Source organism: Alosa pseudoharengus, unplaced genomic scaffold (genome assembly GCF_046254945.1).
Source record: "Alosa pseudoharengus isolate Yale_2024_CS ecotype anadromous, Long Island Sound unplaced genomic scaffold, YU_APseudo_1.1 YU_APseudo_1.1_scf_2, whole genome shotgun sequence".
NCBI classification, from domain to species: Eukaryota; Metazoa; Chordata; class Actinopteri; order Clupeiformes; family Clupeidae; genus Alosa; species Alosa pseudoharengus.
The window spans coordinates 28,744,945-28,769,995 of record NW_027468663.1 but is presented as its reverse complement, the minus strand read 5'-3'; the positions used below and the strand labels follow the sequence as shown (position 1 = coordinate 28,769,995).

The 25,051-nt window shown below is 46.8% G+C and overlaps 1 protein-coding gene across 3 annotated transcripts in view; it reads left to right on the top strand.

Moving 5' to 3' along the window:
- The window catches only part of spsb4a (splA/ryanodine receptor domain and SOCS box containing 4a), a 69,075-nt gene that overhangs the window by 29,329 nt on the left and 14,695 nt on the right, over positions 1 to 25,051 (top strand). For all 3 annotated transcript variants that reach the window (XM_076294428.1, XM_076294427.1, XM_076294429.1), the window contains one exon: positions 1,297 to 2,324. In XM_076294428.1, the coding sequence (XP_076150543.1) occupies positions 1,616 to 2,324 (709 nt within the window). In that variant the 5' untranslated portion in view covers positions 1,297 to 1,615. The remainder of the gene's footprint in view (positions 1 to 1,296; positions 2,325 to 25,051) is intronic.

The following is a 25,051-nucleotide window of genomic DNA, read 5'->3' as shown; positions in this document are numbered from 1 at the left end:
AGGAGAACAATGGAGCAAGGCACCTCAAGTTCTCGGTCACACCAGGTTATAATGTCTCAGGTCAAGGCACGGCCCCGGTCGTGTCCTTACAACTCCTTAAAATACCTCTGCCCTTTAAGAAGTAGACGGGGAATGTCCCCGCTTCATCTGTTGGCCTTGAGCTGGGCGACTGGGGGCCCCTTAATACCGACTTCCTGGTGGGTGGGTTTGAGTGTGGCCCTGGTAGGTTCATGTGGGGACGTTGCCATGTGGACGGTGGTCTGGTCCGTATTTGTGCGCGCTGCCTGGAGCCTGCTTCCTCTCTCCACCTCCCCATTTCTCTCTCTCCTGACCTCGTTTAGTTCTTTCCGCTGGACTGGACGGGTTTAATATTAGAAGCACTCACCCTGTGCCTGCGTCTGTGTCTGGCTGCCTTCTCTGCTGTCTGGGCTCTCTTCATACCTGTGCTTCCCTCGTGGCTGATGTCCTTGTGTGAACTGTGTGTGTGACAGAGAGAGAGAAATAAATATAATATTTTAATGGAATTCTAGTGTAGTCTGTCCCCATACGTATGTTTTAAGAGTATGACTGGCTCATAATGTAAGAGTGTGTGTGTGTGTTTGTTTATTTGGTTTATTATGAGCGTCCCCCCTTTTCCTGTGAACAGGGAAGACGTCCTTATTCTTGGAAGTGGTCAGTGCGTCACTTACAGTAGAAGGAAGTGGCCTCAGTGTGCTGTAGCCTATATTTACCGTGCCACCATCATCTCCCAATCTCCCCATTTCACTGGCGTCTGGTCCCCCCTTCAGAGGCTCTGATAGCAGAACTGCCATCATTATGCTATTTTCCCTAGCGTCTGCTCTGAAGGGGAGAATTCTTTTTTTTTTTGTCCTTATTATTTGAAGTAGGATTATTATTGTCCTCCCTCTATCCATACACTTCAGATTTGTTTTTCATACGGCAGAAGCTCAAGGGGTTGAACATGAATTATTACTTATTTTTGTTTCCTTCCTTCCTTCCGGTGAGTCTCGGTGTGTGTGCTTTTTGTGTTCTTGCCATTTTTGTTCTTTCCAAATGCTGTCTATTAAATATGCAACTATCTCAAGAAGTTGCTTGTGTGTGTGTGTGTGTGTGAGAGAAAGAGAGAAAGCCAGCGACTGCATAGCTTCATACCATGTCAGTTTTCAGTATGTGTTTAGATTTATGTTTGAGTCATGTTTGAGTTATGTTTATGTTACTCACCTAGTTACTTCCAGATCGAAGACATTATTTTTAAATTTGTAAAATGTATTCTGTGTGTGTTGTTCCTCTCTGCAGGTCCCTCAGCTGTGTGACGTAGGAGCGCTGCGTGAGGTCTGACACAAGCCGGCACACCTGTGTGCGAGTGTGTTCTGAAGGACATTTGCTTGCCTTGAAGCAGCAGTGGCTGAAGAGAATAACACCATCAAACCCACTCACTACACACACACAAGCTGCTTTGATGAGGTAACATTGGGCAGCGGAGGACAAACCTACCCCAAGTAGCACCCTTGTCACCCTCCTTCCCTCCCTCCCTCTTTCCCCCTCTTTCCCCCTCCTCCCCTCCCTCCCTTCCCATCCTCCTCTCCTCCTGTTGCCATCCCCCCCGTCCCCCATCATGGGTCAGAAGATCTCAGGGAGCATCAAGTCGGTGGACGTGCGTGGCGGTGAGCCGTCCTTCCGACCGGTGCGGCGCGAGCTCCGCGGGCCGGACTTCTGCCGCCCGGCGCGGCTAGACCTGCTGCTGGACATGCCGTCGGCGCCGGCCGACCTTCAGCAGCGGCACGCCTGGAACCCGGACGACCGCTCGCTCAACATCTTCATCAAGGACGACGACCGGCTGACCTTCCACCGGCACCCAGTGGCGCAGAGCACCGACTGCATCCGCGGGCGCGTGGGCTACACGCGCGGCCTCCACGTCTGGCGCATCCACTGGCCGCTGCGCCAGCGCGGCACACACGCCGTGGTCGGCGTGGCCACGGCCGGCGCGCCGCTCCACTCGGTGGGCTACACGGCGCTGGTGGGCAGCGACGGCGAGTCCTGGGGCTGGGACCTGGGCCGCAACAAGCTCTACCACGACAGCAAGAACCGGCCGCCCTCGCAGGCGCCCAGCTACCCGGGCTTCCTGGAGCCCGAGGAGGCCTTTGCGCTGCCCGACGCGCTCACCGTGGTGCTGGACATGGACGAGGGCACACTCAGCTTCATGGTGGACGGACAGTACCTGGGTGTGGCCTTCCGCGGCCTGAAGGGCAAGAAGCTCTACCCCATCGTTAGCGCCGTGTGGGGCCACTGTGAGATCACCATGAGATACATCAATGGCCTGGACCGTGAGTCTTTCCTTTAAACATACGTGTTGTCTTTCTGTCTCTCTGAGGCTCATGCAGTTTGTTTTTCCACACCTTTCCCCATTATCTCTTCTTTTCTTCTCTTCTATGCTCTCTTACTCTTCTCTTTATGTTTCTCTTTCTCTACTTCCTGTCCCTCCCTTTCTGGCAGGTCTCACTTTCTCAACATCAGAATTGCTTGGATGTTTTTGGAGAATTGCCTCCACTGATACATGATCTCTTAATATGCATAATGTTCTGTAATAGCTTTTTGGTTGATTACTTTTTGCTTGTGTCTGGTGGGAGATAATAAGAGAAACTCAGATGTGGAGTCTGGGCTAAAATGTTGACTAAATCACTAAAATGCCACAGCTTGAGAACAAACATATAGTAGATTAGATATGACAGGAACTTTTGACCTATTTGTACTCTTACCTGCATCAACTATTTGTAGAGCTTAGCTATGAGGTCTCCATTTCATCTCTGTTGATATGGTGTGTGTGCGTGCGCACACACATTTTTTTGAAGTGTTTATGTATCAGTAAAGCCAAGTAAGTGTTTTTTTTTTTTTTTGCTGCTGTAATCTTCCTCTGACAGGCTCTGTGTTTGTGTATGAAGCGGTCGTGCCCTGAGGTGTGCTGTTAGAGGCCCTCGGAGTGCTATTTGATTTCACCACGTCTGATCCGTTTTTAGCCTTTAGCTTCTCTCTCTTATCGTTTTTCCTCACTGACACGCTCTTTTTATGTTTGCTCTCTCTCTCTCTCTCTCTCTCTCTCTCTCTCTCTCTCTCTCTCTCTCTCTCTCTCTCTCTCTCTCTCTCTCTCTCTCTCTCTCTCTCTCTCTCTTTCTCTCACTCTGATTTATTTTTTCTCTTTTCTTTCTCTCTGTCGTTTCTTCTCTCTCTTGCACTCTGTCAGATGTGTTCTGTTTTACTCTGTTCAGAAAGACATGTTCTCCTTCAAAAACTTCACAATCTCAAGGCTCAACCTTTTATATCAGTTATATTCAATGTGATGGCCTCCTGGGAAGAGGAGCCCTAAAGTGTTTTTGTGTGTGTGTGTTTCCTCGTACTGCTGTACTGAACGCGATAAAGAGGGCTGCACCTTTATTGAACCAGGAAGGCTCATTGCCGCGGTCAGCCAGGCCGTGTTCATGCATCCTGGTGCAGTTGAGGTGGTGGAGGAGCAGCGCATACACATCTATTGCAGAACATGACGCCTTAGCACGTATGCTAGCGCTGCCAATGAGGGGGGATGCTCTACAGCAATCGATTAGTCATGTTCGTAATCACAATTAAATACGATCGAGGAGGATGGAGCAGTAGAAGGTTATGTTTAACTCTTATGTTTTTACCTGTAATTGAAGAGGTGTGTGTGTGTGTGTGTGTATGTGTGTGTTTGTGGTGAAGCTAGAGGAGATGCTGAGACTGAAAGTGCCATGTGAAGCTGGGAACGGAGCATAGAATCCAATGGGGAAGAGCCCTTTTTTCCATGGCCCTGTCTTCAGAGTGGCAGAGACCGATGTGGCTGAACTTCTCCACTACAGCCTCCACTTTAGTTTTCAAATGCCACAGCGTCTCATATCAGGACGAAATGCGCAGATCAACTGAGCTGAATGAGTTTGTATGTGTGGCGGTGTGTTATAGAGAAGGGAGGTGTGTGTGTCACCAGAGGAGTTATGTCCTGCTCATCATCAGCACTGTGATGTATTTCTTCCTGTAAAGACAAGTGACAGATGACCGAGAGAGAGGGAGAGAGAGAGAGAGAGAAGAGAAAGATGTGGGGAGAGCGAGAGAAGGCTGCCATCCTGCCTGTCATGGCATGGGAGTGTGAGGCGTCGGTAATAAGCACGAGAAGGTGTGAGATGTCAGAAGGCGTCGCCACTGGTGACTCATCCAGACAGCCTCCTGCCAACACACACACACACACTCACACACACACACACACACACACACACACTCACTCACTCACTCACTCACTCACTCACTCACTCACTCACTCACTCTCACCCCACTGCAATTGGATTTCTGTCCATCCAACATACAGGGGGTGTGGGTGGGTGTATAAGTCAGGGTTTGTGTGTGTGTGTGTCTCTTTGTGCCTATGTTTGGTGCTATAAGGCAGTGTTTCTCAAACTTTTTTTCTGGGGACCCACTTTTTAAAAATGACAGACTATCGCGACCCAACTCGTGACTGTGGTAGTTAACAAACTAGATCAGTGGTTCTCAAACTTTTTCTTTCATTCCCCACTTTGATCAAGGGGGCATTCTCGAGCCCCACCTGTCCCTCATCGCTCTAAGAAAGTGGTAGGTCAAGCTTAAAATTGTCAAATTTATTGAAATAATGACAAGTTCTAAATATATCCTCTTCAACAAAGTTAAAATCAGCTGGTGCTGCAGATATAATAATAAATAAATACATAACACACTTATTTCTGTTTTCCAGCAACATATTAGGAAGCATATTCCATTTTACAGCATTGTACAATATATTCAATGAAATACCAACATGCTGCATTAAATGGATCCATAATCCATTCATACTGAGCACTGCTGGTTGGGAAATATTTTTGAAATAAACTTTGCAGGGATGTGATGTAGGCCTACTGTTTAATACATGGGATCACAAGAGTGCCTCCCAATCAGACGTTTCAGCGATTTCACTCAGAAATCTCAAAGGCATAATACTGTCGCGATCGAGGCGCCTGTCCCATACTCAAGTTTTTTTGGTGAATGCAGTAATCTTATTTGCTAGGTGAGGTAGATGCTTGTCTTTGCCTTGTAACTGGACATTTAACTGAAATGTATCGCTAAGATATATCAAATATATCGCTAAGATAGGCCAGCTTCGTCAAGAAATGTTCATTAGTGAACGTGCTTGCAGATTCAGTATGCGCTCTTCCTCCAAGAAGAGGCGACTCGGAGCTCAACCACGCGTGACAGCACTTTACCTCGGGAAAGCCACCTTGCCTCGCTGTGAAACAGTACAGCCTTTTGGTCAGCTACCATCTCTTCGCAAAGTGCGGAGAATAGACGCGCTTTTAAGGGCCGGGTTTTGATGATATTCACCACTCTCACAACAACGTTCAAAATCTCATGTAGGTCGGGACTAACTAAGCTGCCTTGACACGAGCGCTTCCCTATGAATAACACAGTGCGTCCATTGCGCATCGGGTGCTACCTGGGCCCAGGCTACAGATAAAAAATAAAATAAAAAAACTCCTGTTTTCCACGTCAGTTCGCGCCCCACCTGGCATGTCTCCGCGACCCACAGTTTGAGAGACGCTGCTATAAGGCAATGAAGACATCAGAGCTCCATTAAGACGACAGACGAGACGGCAACAAACGTCAATACAGCTCTGTGTGACATGGAGAGAGCCATTGAGTAGAGGATTGTGGAAGAGAGCGTACGTGCACACACACACACACACACACACACACACACACACACACACACACACACACACACAGGCACGCACACACACACAGGCACACACACACACACACACACACACACACACGCGCACACGCGCGCGCGCGCGATGAGGAGGGAACGGAAGCCATGTGAGAAAATAACAGACTCAAGTCTCCTGCACATGCACACATGCAGGCTATGGTGTGTATGTGTAGAAAGTAGGCGTATGGGAGCAAGTGGAATTCTGCTGGAATCCTCCGATGTGTATCTACTCCTGAAAGCACTGATTGTGTGGCTGTGGGGGAAAGCAGACGGTGGAGTCTGTGTGTGTGTGTGTGTGTGTGTGTGTGTGTGTGTGTCGTTTGAGGCTAGATGGAATGTGGAGGAGATGGGCCATGTTTGTGCTCAGATGAGGTTTCGAACGGAATGGCTCTGGATGTGTGTGCTGAAAGACACACTCTTGTGAGTTCGAAGCTGAGAGGAAGGCCGACAGGCAGCCTGGTGTTTGTTAGAAGAGACAGAGCTATGTGTGTCTGGTTGTAAGGGAGAGAGACATTGCGTAACAGATAATAATTGAAAATGAGTAGAGATGGTGTTTTGTGGAGTCTGTTAAGCATCTTTGAGAGAAATCAGTAGACTTGGTGATTTGAAATCTGTATAGTACTTATAAAGCTATGTGCATGTGCTTTTGTGAGAACCAAGTGGGTCAGACATTATTGTAAGCCAGTGTTGTGGAGATTGAAATGTAAGTTTTGTTAAATGTGTGTGTATGTCTGCAATAGTTTAGTGTGAGGAAGAGGGAGCTGGAAAGGATTGTGTGTGTGTGTGGGGGGGGGGGGGTGTATCAGCAGATGCTTGAGGGTGACGGCTAGGGCTGGGCGATAAAACGATAGCAATATGTATCCAATAGACATGTAATCGATATCAATAAAAAATATGTTCGATACAACATTCGATAATTAAAAGCAACACACACCTCCCACCTTACGTTGTCCATAAATAAATAGGCTAAATATATCTTGCATTGATATGTGCAACTCTACCAGACTAGGGGATAGAAGTAGGCCTACCTCAACACAGTCTCTCAATGAGTCCTTGCCCCGTCTCTCTCTCTCTCAACCTCAACAGGCCCATCCTTCCTCAGCATGCACATGTAATCCAAACATTCACAATCGTGCAAGACGACTGGCTAAATTGCCGTTAAATCCGGTTAGCATCATTAGCACGCTGCACAGATTTCATCAAATTGACTGCTAAGTTCTAATCATCTCAATCCCGATGCAAATGGAAAAGTATTTTCCAAGACTCAAACGGGCCTGTCCCAGGGAGAAAAAGTATTAATTTGAAACTGAACAGTCTAACCTACCAGTATGGTTATGGTTATGGATTTAGCAGACGCCTTTGTCCAAAGCGAAGACAGTAGACTATGATAAACTAGCAAATTAAGCTACTTTGTTTACAATATTTCCAGGCTTCAACCAGTGCTGCTTTTCATTCAGACTTATGTGCACATTTATTTATTTGAGTGTTTTTCATGATTGTGTTGCTATTTCTTTTCCCTGTTTGCTTTGATTGATAACTGAGGTGATTTAAAATCAGAGGAAGGTTAAGTTTAAAATAAAAGTGTTTCAATTTTTTTTCTTCTGGTCCTTATCTGAAATAGATTTAAAAAAAATAATAATAATTAAAACAATAATTATCAATATCGACTGATATGAAATACTTATATCGTGATACAGTTTTCAGCCATATCGCCCAGCCCTAGTGACAGCACATCATTACTGCCTCCCATTAGAGCGCAGGGGAGAGGGCACAGCACAGCACAGCGCTGCTTGCCACCATTCACCCTCTAGTTACTGTGCAGTGGCTCCCAAATAAAGATGGTAAAGAGGTGTCCCTGGAAGCATCTATGTTGGGGTTTGTGAATGTGGGGTTTGTGAATATGGGTGTATCTGAGAGAGTGTGCGCTTGTGTCTTTGTGAATGTGATCTGTTTGCATGGGCTGCTTGTGTTTTGTGTTTCAAGGAGAGAAACGATGAACAGGGATTTCACAGGGAAATGCTGGCCAAGCAAAGCTTTCAAAATGTTTCCCTTTAGAATATGCGTGGCTTCCATTCCTCTGCTAGTCATGATGTAAAAAAGGCATGCCTCATCTGGATGGGTTAATTCAGATCAGGATCAACCTCTCGCTTTCTCTCTCGTTCTCGGTCCCTCTCGATCCCTCTTTTTCTTTCTCTCTTCCTCTTCTCTATGTCTGTGTCCGGCAGAAGGCTCTTGTCAGCATGCCCTGTCTTGCCTGACATTACATACTCCAATTATCCTTGCTTTGATTCATCAGACAATAGAGCAGCACACTGAATGGGCTGTGCAGTTCCTGTCTGTCGGCTCCAGCTCTATGGTGTTTACACTTCCCAGGAAGAGACCGGCAACACAGATTGGGTTTCCTCATGGGCTTCATTAGGTGGGGACATACTGAGTCATACTGTGTGTGTGTGTGTGTGTGTGTCAGTGGCTACTCTGGGCCTTTGAAGTGATTTGTGGTCCTGTTAAGCAACTTTGGAGATGACTTGTTTATTACTTTAATGTCAAGGTTATTTTTGGTAGATGGATAAATAGTTCAGCAAGACCAAGTACACGTGAGCATGCCCAGCTGTTGGGTAAATAGAGTTGGTTGAATGACTCTTTGTCGTACAAATATGCGTGCCTTCAAACATCTGCTTATTTTTATTTAGTTTTGTTCATGGTGGAGTAGCCAGAAAGCGCTTCAATCAATTGACGACTTCTCACAGTTATGTATTATGTTCACAGCTTTCTCCCTCTACCAGCATCTCCTCTCCATAGCACATATATATGTGTTTGTGTGGTGTGACGACCATGGCTAGAGAAATAGCTGAGGGAGGGGGGGGGGGGGGTGCGAGACACAGAGAGGGAGACAGCAAGGGAGAGCCCACCCTGCTTGCCATCGTCACCCCAGCAGCTGCTCCTAAAACGCAGCTGGGATCAGAGCCACGCAGGCAACCTGGAATTCCCTCTGTGAGACGCGCCGCACCACAGACGCGTATCACATGTGGTGTGACCGACCCCTCTGTCGTGTGGCGTGAGGGAGGACGGACAGATGCCTCTCCCCTCACAGGCTGGCCGGGCGTACATACACTTAACTGCAACAAAGCAGCGCGTTTGAGTGCCATGTTGCATTCACAGGAAGGCTGTGAAGGGCTCTTTGGACCTCATCCAATTGAGCTGCGACAGCCATCCAGTTACTGTCCCCAGAGAAGTGGTTCTGAAGTTCTAGATCAGGGATGGGCAAACTACGGCCCGCGGGCCGGATCCGGCCCGCCAAGCACTTTCATCCGGCCCACCGAGCATTTCATTTAGGCTAGTTATCAGGCTGCTCGCTATTTTTTTCCTGCGATAGACGTTGGTTAGCTTTACTGCAAACTGCTTTTCACTCTCCTTAGATAACGTTTACAATGTCAATGTCAAAACATCATGTTAAATAGAGATAACATCATGTTAAACTAAGTTAACTCTTAGTTATCTCCTTTGCAGCAGATCTAACGTGAACATATGCGATCCATTTAATTGGGAAAGCGTCTGCACTCACGAGAGGGAGAGAGAGCCGCAGGTTCCAGCTGGCTTGTGATTGTTGATAATTGATATCTCCTCCTTATAAGAAAGTTTTAAAAGGAAATCATGAAGGCAACAGTAGTTCCCACTACTGACCATTTAAAAACTGTGAGAGGGCCCAGCCGTAGGTACAGCACTAGCCATAGTGGGAGCAGGCAGAAGATCATTGAGAAATAAACGTGAATTAAAGCGACTGTCTTAAAGCGATAGTGTACAATTTATACATTTGTTAAACAGCATAAAATTAGCAGTATTTTTGTATTTTTAAAACAAATTAGCAGTATTTTAAAACAAATACTTTTCATACTAAATTATAGGCTATAAAAAATGTATTTTTTTAGGCGTGTGTCGTGGGGGGGGGGGGGGGGGGGGTTGGGTTGTGTGGCCCGCCGGCCTATTTTCAAAACCCAATGTGGCCCTTGAGCCAAAAAGTTTGCCCACCCCTGTTCTAGATGATGGAAGAGACAGTTTGACAACAGCTCTTCATGTCATATCTTTAAAATAATGATGCGTTGTCTTTAATATTGGAGATGAGGAGAGGGAAAGGACAGAAGAGAGGGTAAAGAAGGCCCAAAATCAAAAGAAAGACAGACACACAGATGGGAAGCCAGACATAAAGACACAGACAGACGGGCAGAACATTAGATAGTCCCATAAAGCTGGAAACGCAACTACAACCTTCAAGCCTTACTGCCTGTGTCTGCCAGCCAAACTCTTCAACTGTGTGTGTGTGTGTGTTTGTGTCTCTGTCTGTCTGTTTCTGTCAGAGTCTCTGTTCCTGTGTGTGTGTGTGTGTGTGTGTGTGTGTGTGTGTGTGTGTGTGTGTCTCTATGCGTCTCTATGCCTCTATGCCAAGTGAGTTGTGGTGGCTGAGTGGTGGCGGGTAGCTGCATGTGGGTCAGTGGGTTAGCGTGAGCGTGTGTGTGTGTGTGTCGTGAGAGAGACTCAGCGCTAGCATGTTTGCGCGCTAGTTAGCGTGTTGGTGTGATGCCGTCCATGGAGCCCCCAGCGGTGCCCCTCATCTGTTCCCAGTCATCACACGCCCCACTGGTGAACAGGCAGCAGCATGCTTTACATTGCTCTCTGCTCTGGTTAGTCTCTCTCTCCCCCTCACACACACCACACACACACACACACACACACACACACACACACACACACACACACCACACACACCACACACACACACACACACACACACACACAAACAAAGCACATACCGGTATGTCTGCTCACGCTCATACACACACATGCTTTCTCACACCTATACATACACTAATCACACACTCTCACTTGCACTTGCATATGTGCACACACTCACTCACATACACATGTGTACTTGTAGACCCATATTGACAGTCAGTGACTCATTGGCCTGAGAGGGTTGTTTGGGTGCCTCAGAGGCGTAGTTGAGATGCTGGGAAGCATCCAGGAGTAAATATTTAGAGATGCTTGCCTGAGTACAGCACGGCATTCCAGTGAAGTCCTAACACTTAGTTAAACATCAGTTGTGTGTGTGTGTCTCTGTCTCTGTCTCTGTCTCTGTCTCTGTCTCTGTTTCTCTCATCCATCTCAGCCCTGGTCCTGTCTCCTCTCCACCTCTGGGGTGTCTGCAGCCCGGGGCCCATGTAGAACAAACCTGCAGGATTAATCACATCAGTGACTGCTGGACCTCCTCTCTCTCTTTTCTCCCTTCTCTCCCTCCTTCACCCCTCTCTCTCTCTCTCTCCCTCTCCCTCTCCCTCCCTCTCCCTCTCTCTCTCTCTCCCTCTCTCTCCCTCCCTCTCCCTGCGAAAGAGAGCAGCTGGTGTTAATCCTGGGAGGCGTGCGGGGAAACGAGTGGCTGAACAGGGCGCTTAGTGCCGGTCGCCTCATCATGCCGCCACCTCACGGAATCTTTTAATTGCCAGTCCGAGAGCTCTGGAGGGCGGTTGTCTCCAGCAGACCTAAGGACTGTGTTTGTGTCTGTGTTGGTATAGAGACTGGTTTTGTTAGGTGCTACTGGCAGAACCATGTGTTATTGTGTATGAGTGCTTGCTGTAAGAGACTGTGCATGTATTTGAGTGCATGCATAACTGTGTGTGTGTGCACACAACTGTTTGCAGGGGAGGGTGAAGCCGTGGTTGTGAACTATCTTGCTGTTAATGGGCCGAGTCAAAAAAAGCCTGGAATTGTATTGTATTATAAATGCCTTCATTAATGGCTTGTGTGAGTTACCGTCTGAGCTCCATTTCAGATATTTTAATCTCAAGCATGAGTCATGTAACCTGTCAGTCAGTGGCTGCCTCTGAAAATAACACCTACTCCCACTTCATGTGAAGTACTTCCCTAGGTAATGAATCTGAATGCTAGGCTGTAGACTCAAGTAAATATGGGTTATTATATGCAACCCACCAATCCAAGGAAATCCTGTTACTTTACTTGCATTACTTGCTGTGTGCGGAATAAATTCTGCAGGTCCAAAATGGATACGGGCAAAGTATGGTGTAACATTTTAATAGCCAAGCGTGCTCTACCATTCAGATAAGGAGACTCTGTCCTCTAAATGGTGCTTTCCTAGATTGTTCAGATGTTGTCATGGCATGACCCATTTCCTGGTTCTTCAGATGCTATTTCACTCCTCCTGCACCTTATGAAGAGTCCTTTTTGTGATTGTCTTCTCTGTACACCGTTAATTTATGAGCAGAAACCAGAGCATCTCTAGACCATGCATACACACACCTGTGCTATTGGGAGGCTCTAAGTCTTATAGCGTGCTGAGCACTGAGAATATCTTTGTTGGTAAGATAGAGGAGAAGCAGGAGCCCCCCCCCCCCTCCCCTCACTGGTGGAGCTTAAGTCCCTAGATGTTTGAAGATGAGACACTAGAGCCAAGGTGATGGAATCTGATGTCTCTTTTTCTCCCTCCCTCTCTCTCTCTCCCTCCCACCCTCCCTCTCTCTCTCCGCGGCCTACTTCTAAATACAGAATGCCTTCTCCTTTTTCCCAATACTCCTTTGATCCCTTTCAGTGCTTGGTAAAGGTGGCACACACACACACACACACACACACACACACACACAAAGATTCAAAGATACCCATACATACAGACACACTACACAAACACATGACACACACACCAAGGGCATAGTGTGCACATTTGTGAAGCTCTGTGTGTGTGTGTGTGTGTGTGTGTGTGTGTGTGTGTGTGTGTGTGTGTGTGTGTGTGTGTGTGTGTGTGTGTGTGTGTGTGTGTGTGTGTGTGTGTGAAGACATTAGAGACCGGTAAGCAAGAGGGAGAGAGAGATGGACTCTTTTGCCCTGGGGGTGTATTTAACAAAAAAGCAAAGCGGAACAAAAGGGTGTCCTCTGTGAGAGGCTGCGGGCGAGAGACACTCGGCGAGTCAGAGATGCGAGGCGGCCCCCTAACACGGGGAGCATGAGCAAACGTACGAGCAGGAAATAAAAAAACATCTCACCTGCTCGTCTCCCACCCCCCCCCCCCCCAGGGCTTTCTTTCACCCGCTGCCTCGCTAAAAGAGCGTGGCGCAGAAAGACACAGACACACACCCACACACAGAAAAAAAAAAACAGTCGGCGTGGCCATGGCAACGTTGAAATGAGACTCTTCCTTTTCAGTGAGAATCTTTCAAAAAAAAACATTTCACAGTTCGATATCCTTTTCATGTTCTCCTTTAAATGTTCATCTCCATGGCGTTCTAGCTCTCTGTGTGCGGTGGCCTCACCTGGAATGCATTGTGAATAGATACCACTGCATCCAGACGGTGAGCAGCACTGTTGTGCAAGACTGTTGAGGGAACTAAACCACTCAGTGTCCCCAACGACTCCGTGATGGAGCCCGTAATGGTCTCCCTGTAGAGCGCGCAGGTGTCTGTCCCGTAGCGGTAGCGCAGGTTGCCCCAGGTGTCTGCTGGGCTGGGCTGTGCTCTGGCAGTGATGGATGGCTTAACCGCCATGATGTCTGTGTGAGTGAAGAAGCTCGAGTCTATTTCCATAACGTGCCCATCCTTTTAACCGACTCACGGGAACAGAACACCTGGCTCCTGGCAGTGACCCTGTGTGTGCCTTTGCCTTTGTCTTTGTGTGTGTGTGTGTGCGATAAGGTGTGTGACTTTGTTTGGTGAGGTGGCCCTTTGCATATGTTCTCTTCCTATTTGCATGACCCATTGAGCCATGGAACGTGATATGCTAAAAGTGGCTTTTTCTGGTTGGAAGTTGGAGCTGTCTGTGAGAACAAAGACGCACATTCACTCATAGACACACAACATGACTTCCAGTCTGTTGGCACAGCAGCTTTCAGGAAAGTCAGGTTTGTGGAATTATTGCCTTGTAGTGAAGTCTCTCTCACGCACACACACACACACTATGGCTCCCATTTCCCACACAGTGTCTCTGTAGAATGCCTTTGGGGCATGGACTGCTAGGAAAGTCCATTACCACACCAATAACTGACTTCAACGAAAACACACAAAGGGGTCTAATTTGCTGTTGCTGTGCCCTCTAAGCCGATCCAGGATCAGTTGTGTTGGCCCAGTAACCCGCTTCTCTGACACTGACACCCTACTCTTGCAGTCTCTCTCAGACCCTCTCTTTCATTGTATCTTTCCAGCTCGCGGCCACTGGCTGCTGACTCTGGCATTAGTGCGATACTGGCACCAACATGGCACCGGCCCGCGCCAGATCCGGCCCAGATTTATTTGTCAATACACATCCACACACACATCCCTGCTGGAAGAGGGCTGTGTTTGCTGTGCTGCTGTCTTGTCTGTGAGTGAATGGGCGTTCAAGTCCAATATATAAAGGCCGCGTTTAGCAGCATTCAGCTCCCATCCTGCAGTCTTGCCGCAGAGCCATTGTTACGCCCAAACAAAACCGTTCCGAGGAGAGGCAACACAACAGACAAACGTCGCTGCCAGCCTAGCTCTGTTCTCTTGTTTGCTGTCTCTCACTCTCTTACTCTCACACCCAGACCCAGACACACACACTTCCACAAACCACCCCCAAAATCTCACACACACACACACACACACACACACACACACACACACACACAGTAGTGATGCTGTATCGGGCAAGCATCTGTTTCCTTATTGAGTTCCTGACACAGTGGGCCTTGTTATTACTGAGGGAGGCATCTTTGTGTCGTTATGCCCGCTGGCAGAGCTAATATTTGCCCTCAGCTGACCTGCCTCCTTTCACAGGAACCCCCCACAGATCACCACACACACACTTTCAGGTCAGCTCGCTCTATCTGTCTCTCTCTCACACACACACACACACACACACACACGCACATGCACGCACACGCACACACACAGGCAGGCATGCACACACACACACACACACACACAAACAGGGCTTCAGTGGCACTTATCCTCAATGCTTTTAAGATCGCTGTGAGCTCAGGGTCAGGGCCTAAGAAGAGAAGCCTCTAGGCTAGATGAGAAATCAAGATTGGGACTAAATGTAGGTGTACACTACCAAAAGAAGCCTTTGGGGTCAGGGGGCAGGTGGAGTTTAGGTCTAAAGGATGCCTCAAAGGAATCAGATAGATGTGCTGATCTGTTTTATTGTCTTGTCTATGTATTTCTTGGAGAACTTCAAAATGAAATGGTTTGTCTGAAGATTGATCCTATAATTACTTGTATTGAGCTGATACAGAGGGCAGTGTTGCTTAGCTCAGTATCGCTGATGGGGGACATTTTTTGGTTTGTTTCTTTATCTAGAAAACTGAAATTCTGAAAACTTGTTGTTTACCCAATCAGGACACCAGGAACGGGTTTGATCATTACTTTAAGGACAACCTACTCCTGCTTGTTCACCGTAGCCCCTCTATGATCGTCCGCCCTGACTGGACCCAGCTCTGGGAGGGGCTCGGCTAATGGCGGAGGCATGGGGTGATGCGGCCGCAGCAGCAGGGCTCCGGTGTCTCGGGGCCCCTCTGGAGGAATGTGACCGGGTGCCTTTGGGCAATGGAAGCAGCACATCCCCTGTAAATGTTGCATGCCCTCGAGCTCAGGTCGTCTTACCGCAGGGCGCCAGACGTTCGTCTCATCCCCGTCCTCGCCCTGCGCTAGTGGTGTGCTGGATCGATCTCGAGGCGAACTCTGCCCCTCCCTGCCACCGCACAAGCTGGAATCCATAGATCCGGCCTTGCATCGCCTCCACTCAAACCCCACCACATCCCCAACCCACCCCCACCCACCACTTAGGGACTCTGAGCTACTGTTGGAAGAATTACTTTATTGCATAGCTGGTCTTAAAACAGATGAATATCACAGGGCCAAACATAAGATAACAGGCAAGTAAAAGGCATTGTATAGATAAAGCGGTAATGCATAGATAAAGTATGGTATACCCATCCTCTCTGCTCACTTGGCCTCCAGAGACCACTGTTGCTACTGCAAGAATCCATACTAGACCAAGCCAATGGAATCTTTGTATTGGTATGAGTGTGTGCATCTGCTTGGTGTGTGCTTGAGAAGGCATGTGTATTTATGGATGTGTCTTGTGTCTGTATTACGCTGTCCGATCTTGGGCATTTCTCGTCTCCAGTGCAGGCTGTGAACGTATGCCAGATGTGAGCTATTAGTCAAATCACATCTTGCAGATTGCATTCGGCTTGTCTACACACAAACAGACGTTAGCCCAGACACCAAAATGTGCATTTATAAATGTCATAAGGCATTTCAAACCCACACATTACAAGATTTTTAATGTCCAGTAAGCAGCATTAGTTTAAATAGGAATAATGTTAATCAAGATTGCATTCCAACTTTGTGAAGGACAAGGACAGGACAAGCTGAGGTGCCTGAATCCTTTACCTCACAGCCTTTAATGCTTTAAAAATGACTGCAGAACCCCACGATTTGAGTTCAGTGTCTATCAGAGGATGTTGTACTGTAGTTATTATTAATCTGTGAGTAGGATTATGCAGATATCATATAAACCCACTAGCTATCGCTTGTTGGGACAAAGTTTAAATAAAGCTCTAAATAGGCTACATTTTGGCAAGGAAAATATCTGTTAGGAACACTAGCGCATGCATGGTTTAGGTGGCTGATGGATATATTTTAATGCTTCTGAAAAGACTAATCACAACATAGATCAGGCTAGCAATTTTTTGTTTTGTATACAAGTCTTAGTGAGAAGTTACATTGTTGAATTATCGATTTACACTTGGATTTGAATAAACTGAAAGCATAACGGAACAACATGTTCAAATAGCCTGGCTATCCCCGATTCAAGATACTTGCCTCAGATAAATAAGTAAGGTTGTGGCATTTGGTCGTTGGAAAACATGAAGAACTGTTGGTCTTCAGTGGGGATGTAAGATCCGATATGAGAGGCACTTGTGAGATCGCATTTTGATGCCAGGTACGCAACTGCTTAAAGGTGTGAAATAGCCTAGATCGAATACTGTGTACCAGGTGTGAATGTGGCCATAGTGTGAGTGTGTACACCTGAGAGGTTGTGCGGCTATGAGATTTCCCCTCTTTGACGAACTATCTGCTGTCAGTTGTCCCCAGCCTGCACCAAAAAATACCCAATTTAAACCCTTTTTTTTATTTTTATTTTTTTATTACTTCCCACAAAATGTCTGCTAATGTCTGTCAGTCTGCCTCTCTGCACCGTGCCACATTCTAGTCTGCAGGTTTCTCAAGTGCAGGTTTCTGGATCTGAAGTTGGCCAGTTTCATCAGGTTAGAGATCGGATTCACCCCAACGGGTTTGGTTGCGTTGGGGAGTTTTCTTACAGCGGCGACAGGAAGGCTGGGTCAGGAAGCCAGGCCGCCAGAGGCCTTAACGGTGTGCCGTTACAGTGCAGTGCTTTTCTAGATGGTGACTTCACAACACCACTCCGTACAAAGGTATTTCTAGATGTATTGGTGTAAATGTGTACATATGTGTATCAGTGCATTATTGGGCACATATATGTATGCATGGATCTGTACATGTGTGGGTGGTTGTGTGTGAGAGAGAGAGACACACACAGTAGAATGAGGTCAATGGAGCTCCTCCTGTAGAGAGAGTGTGAGAGAGGAGAGACAAAATCGTCAGAGGAGACGTGAAAGGGATATCTCTCGCTCTAATAATCCAATTCGCTCCTCACCACACACACGTGTCTCCTGAAAAGTGTCCCCAAGTGATGTGCTATCCTCCCTCTTATCTGAAATGGCAATCTGCATATTCTAAGAAGCTCTTGCCTAAAGGGAAGATTACATTCAGCAGAAAGGAAATTGGCTGCCGACTACACAGACATCAAGTGCCCTTCTTGGCAGTGTCCTCCAACACTTCTGTTCCTCCCTCTTGTTCACCAGGCTCAGTCTATTAATTTAAAGAGTTACATCATCTCTTGATTTGAAATGGTATGAACCCCTTCAACATGTGTTTCAAACACACAAGTGCTTGGTTGTTATTATGTTAACAGTCTAACTGGTAGACTCTGTGCGCAAAGGGGTGCGTGAGAGAGAGTATCAACAACAATATCAGGTTTTTATGAGCGCTGTGGGTCGAAGAGATAACCGTGTAAGAGTCTGAGAGATCAAGCCTCAGAGGCGACCAGGAGCTGCTGTTGGAAGAACAGCTTTATTAAATAGTAGCTCCCTGAACAAATAATGCTCATGGTGGGAGCACTGATAGCATAATTAAAAAATGAGGGATAGTATAGATAAAGCACTAAAGCACCAACTATACATTAACCCATTTAAATGTCTGTGGAGTCCAATGAGCTCAAGCTAATCTGTTTGTTTAAATACTCCGTGTTGAAGTGGCGGTGAGCAGCCGCCGATCTTTGAAGGCGGCTTGTAAAGTACCAGTAAGACGAGGCGATTTAAGAACAGACCTGAGGGCCTTCTGGCGCGGCTCCAGTTTAGCCCCTGTCCCTTGCGGTGCCTGCTGCTGTGTGGGTAGAACTCCAGAGCTGAGCTGCGTCACACAGCAGATTCCAGGCAGGGGCCGACCGTCCGTGATGGACAGCGGTAGAGCCTATTAATGGTAAATTATGACTGGCAGTGGTAGATGTGGTAGAGTGAATTCTGGGCAGTAGGGGGTTGGGCGATGTGGTGGTGATCATAATCACGGAGTGTAGGTCAGCAGCCGCCAATGCTGCCAAAGGTAGCCAGGCGGGGATTCAGGGCCAGAAAATGTCTTTAGCAGCCAAGTGCGTGTGAAGCCTCCAAATGTCTGCGTGAGTTTGAAGATCTGTAAGCTGCTTGAGCTCTGCGTCTGTTGGGGAGAAGTTTTGGATGGAAGTATAAGTGTAATTGGCTAACAACAATAGCGGCAGCAGCATCAGCATCAGCAGCAGCAGTGTGATCCGCTCGCTTGCTCACACACACTCACACTCGCACACTAATCCAGGAGCATGCCCAGGCACCTGGCTGTTCTAGAGGCAGATGCTGCTCGATTGGAAGATGGTGGAAAAAATGATGGCCTCGAGTCTGAACAAAGCCCCCCCCCCCCCCCCCACACACACACACACACATGCACTGTTACACGCAGTAGACACAAGCTGTAGAAGTTTTGAGACCTCTGAGAACATGCTCTGTTCCCTCTCTCTCTCCGTCTCCTCTTTTTATCTTTCGTCTGATGGATGGACTCTGCTGCCTGGGGAGCCAGGGCACCCCTTTAGATGAAGACAAAGTGCAAATGGGCAATCAGTTAAAGAGCACGCTCGCGGATCAGCTCTGCACGACACGGCCATCAGTCAACGCAGGGGAGTGTTAACAAGGAGAGAGGGAGAGAAGGTGGTTTTTAGAGAATTGAAAAAAGAATGTAACAGCTCTTTACTGTGACCCACCCTTGTACACTCTCCAACCTGGTGTGGATTTTGAATGAGTAGCCCAGCTCACGGAACAAGTGCAAGCAATTGGCTGGTCATCTGACACGCAGTGCCTTTCATATCCACCTGTGTGCCCCCTCTGGCCCTGTGTTTCCCTGTCCTGATAAGGCCTTACATAAGTCCTGAATAAGTGCCTTTTATAAGGGCCTTGTCCATTAATCAATGCAATTTGTGCTGTGATAAGGGGAAGCCTTGAGCCTGGCTCAAGACATGCCTCGTGGTCCCTCTGTCTCTGCGGTGAGGAGATTGCATCTAATGAGATTAGAGGGCCGTGGCCCCCATAAGTTCCCATAGTCTCTCCATTCGGTGTCTTTACCGTCCATGGATGAGCGCTCTGTTGACCACAGAGGCCTCTGTGTATGCGTGTGACTGTGAGTGTGTCCCCCCTGGCCTTACTGATCGTTACAGCCAAAGCTCATACACGTTGACTCAAAGTCTGGAACTCCTGGACCATGGTGACCTAACACCTTGTGGCACCATCAGGGTAGGCTGCGTCATCAACGTCAAAAAGATGCAAGTCATGCTGTGAAACAGAGTGGGCTTGTGACTGAAAATACTGTAAGAAGCAGAAAACTCCAAACCCTACTCGCAACAGTGACTTCCTTCAAAGCCTTAAGTAAGACAGCGTGATCGTCTACAGTATAATGGAGGCTTGGATCATGTACGTTAGGCCCCTTGTGCTGAGGACTTGCTGTATCAGTAAGCAGTTAAGCTCCCCTTAAGCCACAGGGGCAAATGGCTCCCAAGGCTTTCGAGTTGAAACCTAGCGCCCTACCTAAGTATGCATTAGAGGGAGTATGGATACTCACTATGCATTAGTCTGCGGAGTTATGTCGAGTAAACACTTACAGCACTCTGACATAAAATAACAGAATTAATTTCTTGTTTAATTACTTTTTCGTCTTCCTTATGGCCGTCTAAAGGCACTTAGGTATTTTGCTTCAGTTAGGTTGTAAATAACAGCTGTGAGCCTAATTCAAGCAATCTGTACCGGTTCCAGTTTTTTTTCCCCCCATACTAAAAGTGCTTAATTGCTATGAAAAAAAAATCTGTCAGTAAATGATAAATGAAAGAGTAAAGGATAAAACTTTATCTGATATTTCAGCCTCAGTAGAGCACCCACCTCAGCCTTGGCACACTGGCATCAGTGTGGAACCCTTTGGCTGCAGCCTGCCTGAGTATGGGGAGACGGTGTCCATACGCAGTCATGTGTCCATCAGTGATGCCTCTTGATGCTTTTCCTGCCACTCCCTCTCCCACCGCACCAGCAGCCTCAGTTCTGAACCTGAGACAAAAACAACACGCTACTGTTGTTAGCATTAGCATGTGAGTGTTCATAGAACAGCGCAACACACATACACAAAGCAGTAGTCCTCAGTTATAATCCAGTACATTGTTTCATCACATTTTGTTAAATGGTCCTCATGGATTTCTCGCTGTCGGCTCTGTGTATTCTCTCAAAAGAAACTCTAGCATTCATGCAGTCATCTTGGTTCTACAGAGAGGAAGTATAAAAATGGTCTTGGGCAGCAGCGTATGTGCGTATGAGTTCAAGCGTCACATTGCCAGGATGGAGTACCGCTCCTCTAAACCTTTTAAAGGCTATTGTTTGTAGACCATCCCCCTGGCAGCAATTACTGTTGACTCTGCCATTTCTGGCATTTTAGAGGGGTTTGCTTTTTTTCTTCCCTTTTCTTCTCTTGTGTAAACCATGTTTAAAGGATCCGGGGCGAGACAAATGGGATGAATAGGCTCTGATTTGACAGCGTGGCAGAGACATTTTAGACAACAAGAGTCATTTTTCATTTGCATTCATGTCCCCTACAGGCATGATAGAAGCCAGTGATTATCGCCCGCTCACTCCCTGTCTCGTTCTCTCATTCGCCTTTTAGGAATCCCCCCCTCCACCCTCAACTTATTATGTAACACGGGTTTCGGGTAAAATAGGTGCCAACAACATTAAGACATTTTATCATTAGAGACAGACAGGCTGAGAGGTGGGTGTAGTGTAGCCCATCAGGTATGACTTGCTTGTTTCACAGGAACATGTGCCAGGAGTAGGGTTGCAAAATTCCGGGAATTTTCAAAGTTGGAAACTTTCCATGGGAATTAACGGGAATATATGAGAATTAACAGGAATAAACAGGAATTATTGGGAATAAACTGGGAATTTTTAATATGGCAAGTTAGTCTACAGGGAACTTAATTGTAGTGGACAAAACCCCATCTTGCAGTCTAATATTAGTTAAAACAACCTGATTTAATGTAATTTCATTCGAATTTCTACCCTGCACATATGTTAATCACATGCCCACAGCAATCGGCATAGGCTGCTAGACATAAAGGAAACCTATGGTGCGTTCATATGCATGGGGAAAAAATGTTCCAACCAATCGGATTTTGTTGTTGAGTGGTGTTGTGTATCTTGGGCAGTTCAGTGTGGCTAGTTTAGCATGCTAGTAAACCATAGGCAGAGAATGGGATTCCCGCTAGCATGCTAGCTAGCTTTGTATGCTAAGCTAAGCGAAAATATGAACATACAAATCATATTGCTTATTACGAAACAAAATGTTAATGTTTGTATATGAAACATTTTGTATGTTTTACCCAAAATTCCCAGTTAATTCCCACAAATTCCCATTAATTCCCATAATTTCCCTTAATTCCATGAAAGTTTCCAATTTGGAGTATTTCCAAAATTCCCCAGCTTAACTTCCCATGGTAAGTTTCCGGAAATTTACCGGAAATTTTTCGCCCCTTTGCAACCCTAGCCAGGAGACATGAGACTCCACACAGTGAACAGACACACTGTAAAAACCTAATTATAGCCTGGAAAATACCCTTGGAAAAAAAAGATTTTTACAGAGAATTTTACAGAGAAGTCTCTGGACAAAAGCATGGACCTACAGTAATACTTTCAACTGAAAACCGCCTTACCTCTAACTTGTAAGTTCCCGTCGTCCATTCGCTACCATCAATAGTCATTGAAACCTCGGCTTTTGAGAAGTCCGTTAGTACCAGTAGAACTGTTAATGCCAGCTTGTCAAGTCAACACAAACTGATGCCTTTGAAAGCCTGAATGTCTTTAGAAGAGGTCTTTATACACCTCCTATTGCACAGTGGTTGTGTGCACATGACCATGCCCAGTAACAGATTGCAGCTTGGATGGCTGCCTATTACGTTTTATGAATGTTAACCAGGAAGGGCAGGCAGGAGTAGAAAAACTCGAGTAGAGTTTTAATACAGCATTGTCCGTGAAGTAATAAAATCACAATGATCATGACGATGTAAACACACACAAAAACACACATGCACTCTCGTATTCCAGCAGAGCGGGAATGGGTGTGGGGCTTTTGTTTGTGATCTGCACATGTTTTTTTTTATGTTCTCTTTTATTGTGATGATAACAGCAAACCCTAACTGCAAGAGGAAGAGGGAAGGGCAGCAGTTTAAAAAGCCATTAAAATAGCAAATGCAGATGAAGAGAGAGAAGTGTGTTCAGCAAAGACAATCTAAACCGAACTCCGTAACAATCGCAACATTGCCAATTTGTGTCTCTGGGACTCAAGTGACAACCCTGCACCAGAGAAGAGAGACGTAACACCTTTAACAGCTGCACATGTAATGTCCTGTGTGCTGAATGGCACGTGGGCCCGTTAAAGCTGCCAAGACCAGCTCCTGTGCTGTCTGATGGATGCTAATGTCGTACATGCCCACCACCCGGTCAGTGATCAGTCATTCTGGCACACAGAACTGGAGCTGCGGTAAATGCTCTCTGCAGCCCGTAATCCGGTTCACTACAGGACCGCGTCACAGATGAACTACATCAGGGACTCGTATAGCATGCTCTCCATGTCCTTCAATCAGGTCTGGCCCATATAGACTAGAAGTAATGTGTTACACAACATACAGATATGTGTCCGTGATTTCCTCATACAGTTTTGGTTGCCTCACAGAGGATTAATGCCTCACTCAGCACACAGATATCTGTCATTTATGTACTTCTTTCTCAGTAATGGGCTAAATGTGCAGTCATGAGCTGGAGCTTGGAGGTCTGATCTGAGAGCTGCTATGACATTGGCCTGTGACTGGACCACAGATTGAATCCCTGTGCATGGAAGCAAACCTGGGTGAACGTTTGCAAACAGTTTTCCGTTCGGCGAACGTTTGCGAACAATTGCTAACAGTCTGAGGAGGTAGTTCTCCGCGAACATACAGTGGAACTGGACGTGAGATTTACGAAGGCAACAATGCAATTACCGTTACAATGGAATGTTAACACCAAATCGTTCAAATTGAATTGTTCAGAGAAAACATGTTCACCACATGCCATGTTCGCCAGTGTTTGGCAGATTTGAACGCACCTCTGGGCTCTCTGTTTGCTCTCCCTCTCTGAAGGATCAAGGGCCTGACCCTTGTTGCATCAGACGGTTACCTAAAAGCAATTACATGTAGGGAACAACATGAGGTATTACATTTATATTAAAGGGTGTTAGTTTTATCCAATCCTTAGGAATTGGCGGTTTTATTTTTCCACTCCAACTTATGCAATGAATCATGACCTTAATTATTTAACTTTATTTGTGGTTCAGTGTGTCAACTAATGTACAATAGTAGGTAGATAAAAATGGAAGGTTTGGTGTGACTTTGACTGTGTATTTTTTTTTCAGTGTGTTTGAACAGTTTGAAATCCACAGGTACAGCATGAGCCCAAGATTCTACACACACGTAGCTTTCACACTCACACTCACACTCTCACTCACTTACACACACACACACAGTTCTCTCTCTTTTTGCCCTTCTGATTTAAAATTTTATCTCCACCTCTCTCATCTGCCTTTTTTCTCTCTCTATCTCTTTCCACCTTCTCTCTCCCTCCTTCCCTCTCTCCCTTTTTCTCTCCCCGTCCTTCTCTCCATTTGTCTGTCTGTCTGTCTGTCCATCCGTCTGTGTGCTGCTGGGTTAATGGATATCATTCCCCCCTCATATCTGCCATTCAAACTCAGGCTGCATATAGCAGTCTATTACACCCAGCAATAGCAGCAGCAGCAGCGTATCCAACGCCCAGACACACACACACACAAGCTGTTAAGCAGCAAACCAACCAGAGTCCTCTTGAGGGCAAGAGCACACACACACACACACACACACACACACACACACACACACACACACCAGCACCACCACACATGTGTGTTTATTGTGCCATGTGTTTGTTTATGGCCATTTGTTTTGGATTGGCCATACTCTCTTAACTCCTAGTTTCCCCATGGTCAGCACATGCATCTTTATTATATATGCTGTTTTATTCTGCTAAACACGGAAGGCTGTGTTTTACTTACACACAAACACACACACACACACAACCCTGCAGCTCTAGGCAAGATGACGCACCAAGTAGCACCTGGCGCAGTAGGTCTGAATCACTGTGGTGGTGAGGTGGCTGAGGAGGAGAGGAAGGAGAGGGTGTGGGTTAACATTCTAGATGAGAAAGGGATGACAGTTGATGGAAGGAGGAAAGATAGAATAAAGGCGAGAGGAGTGGGTGAAGAGAATGTGATTGTGAGAGAGTGGGAGAGAGGCAGAGAGAGGGAGTGGATAGAGAGGAAAAAGACAAAAGAGGGGATTTGTGGGATCAAAGAGGAGCTCGGGAGGAGGATCACAGTAGATGGGAGGGTGGCGTTCCTTCAGGCCAGGACTCGAAGAGCGCCGAGCACGTGCTCTTACTCCTCCACCCTCTTCCCTCTCTCCCCCCGCTGTGGTGATTAGAAGGGCTTTGCTGTCCACACTTCATGCTGTGTCCTTCTCTTACTCAGCACTGATGAACTGCTGCCAACATTGTGTGTG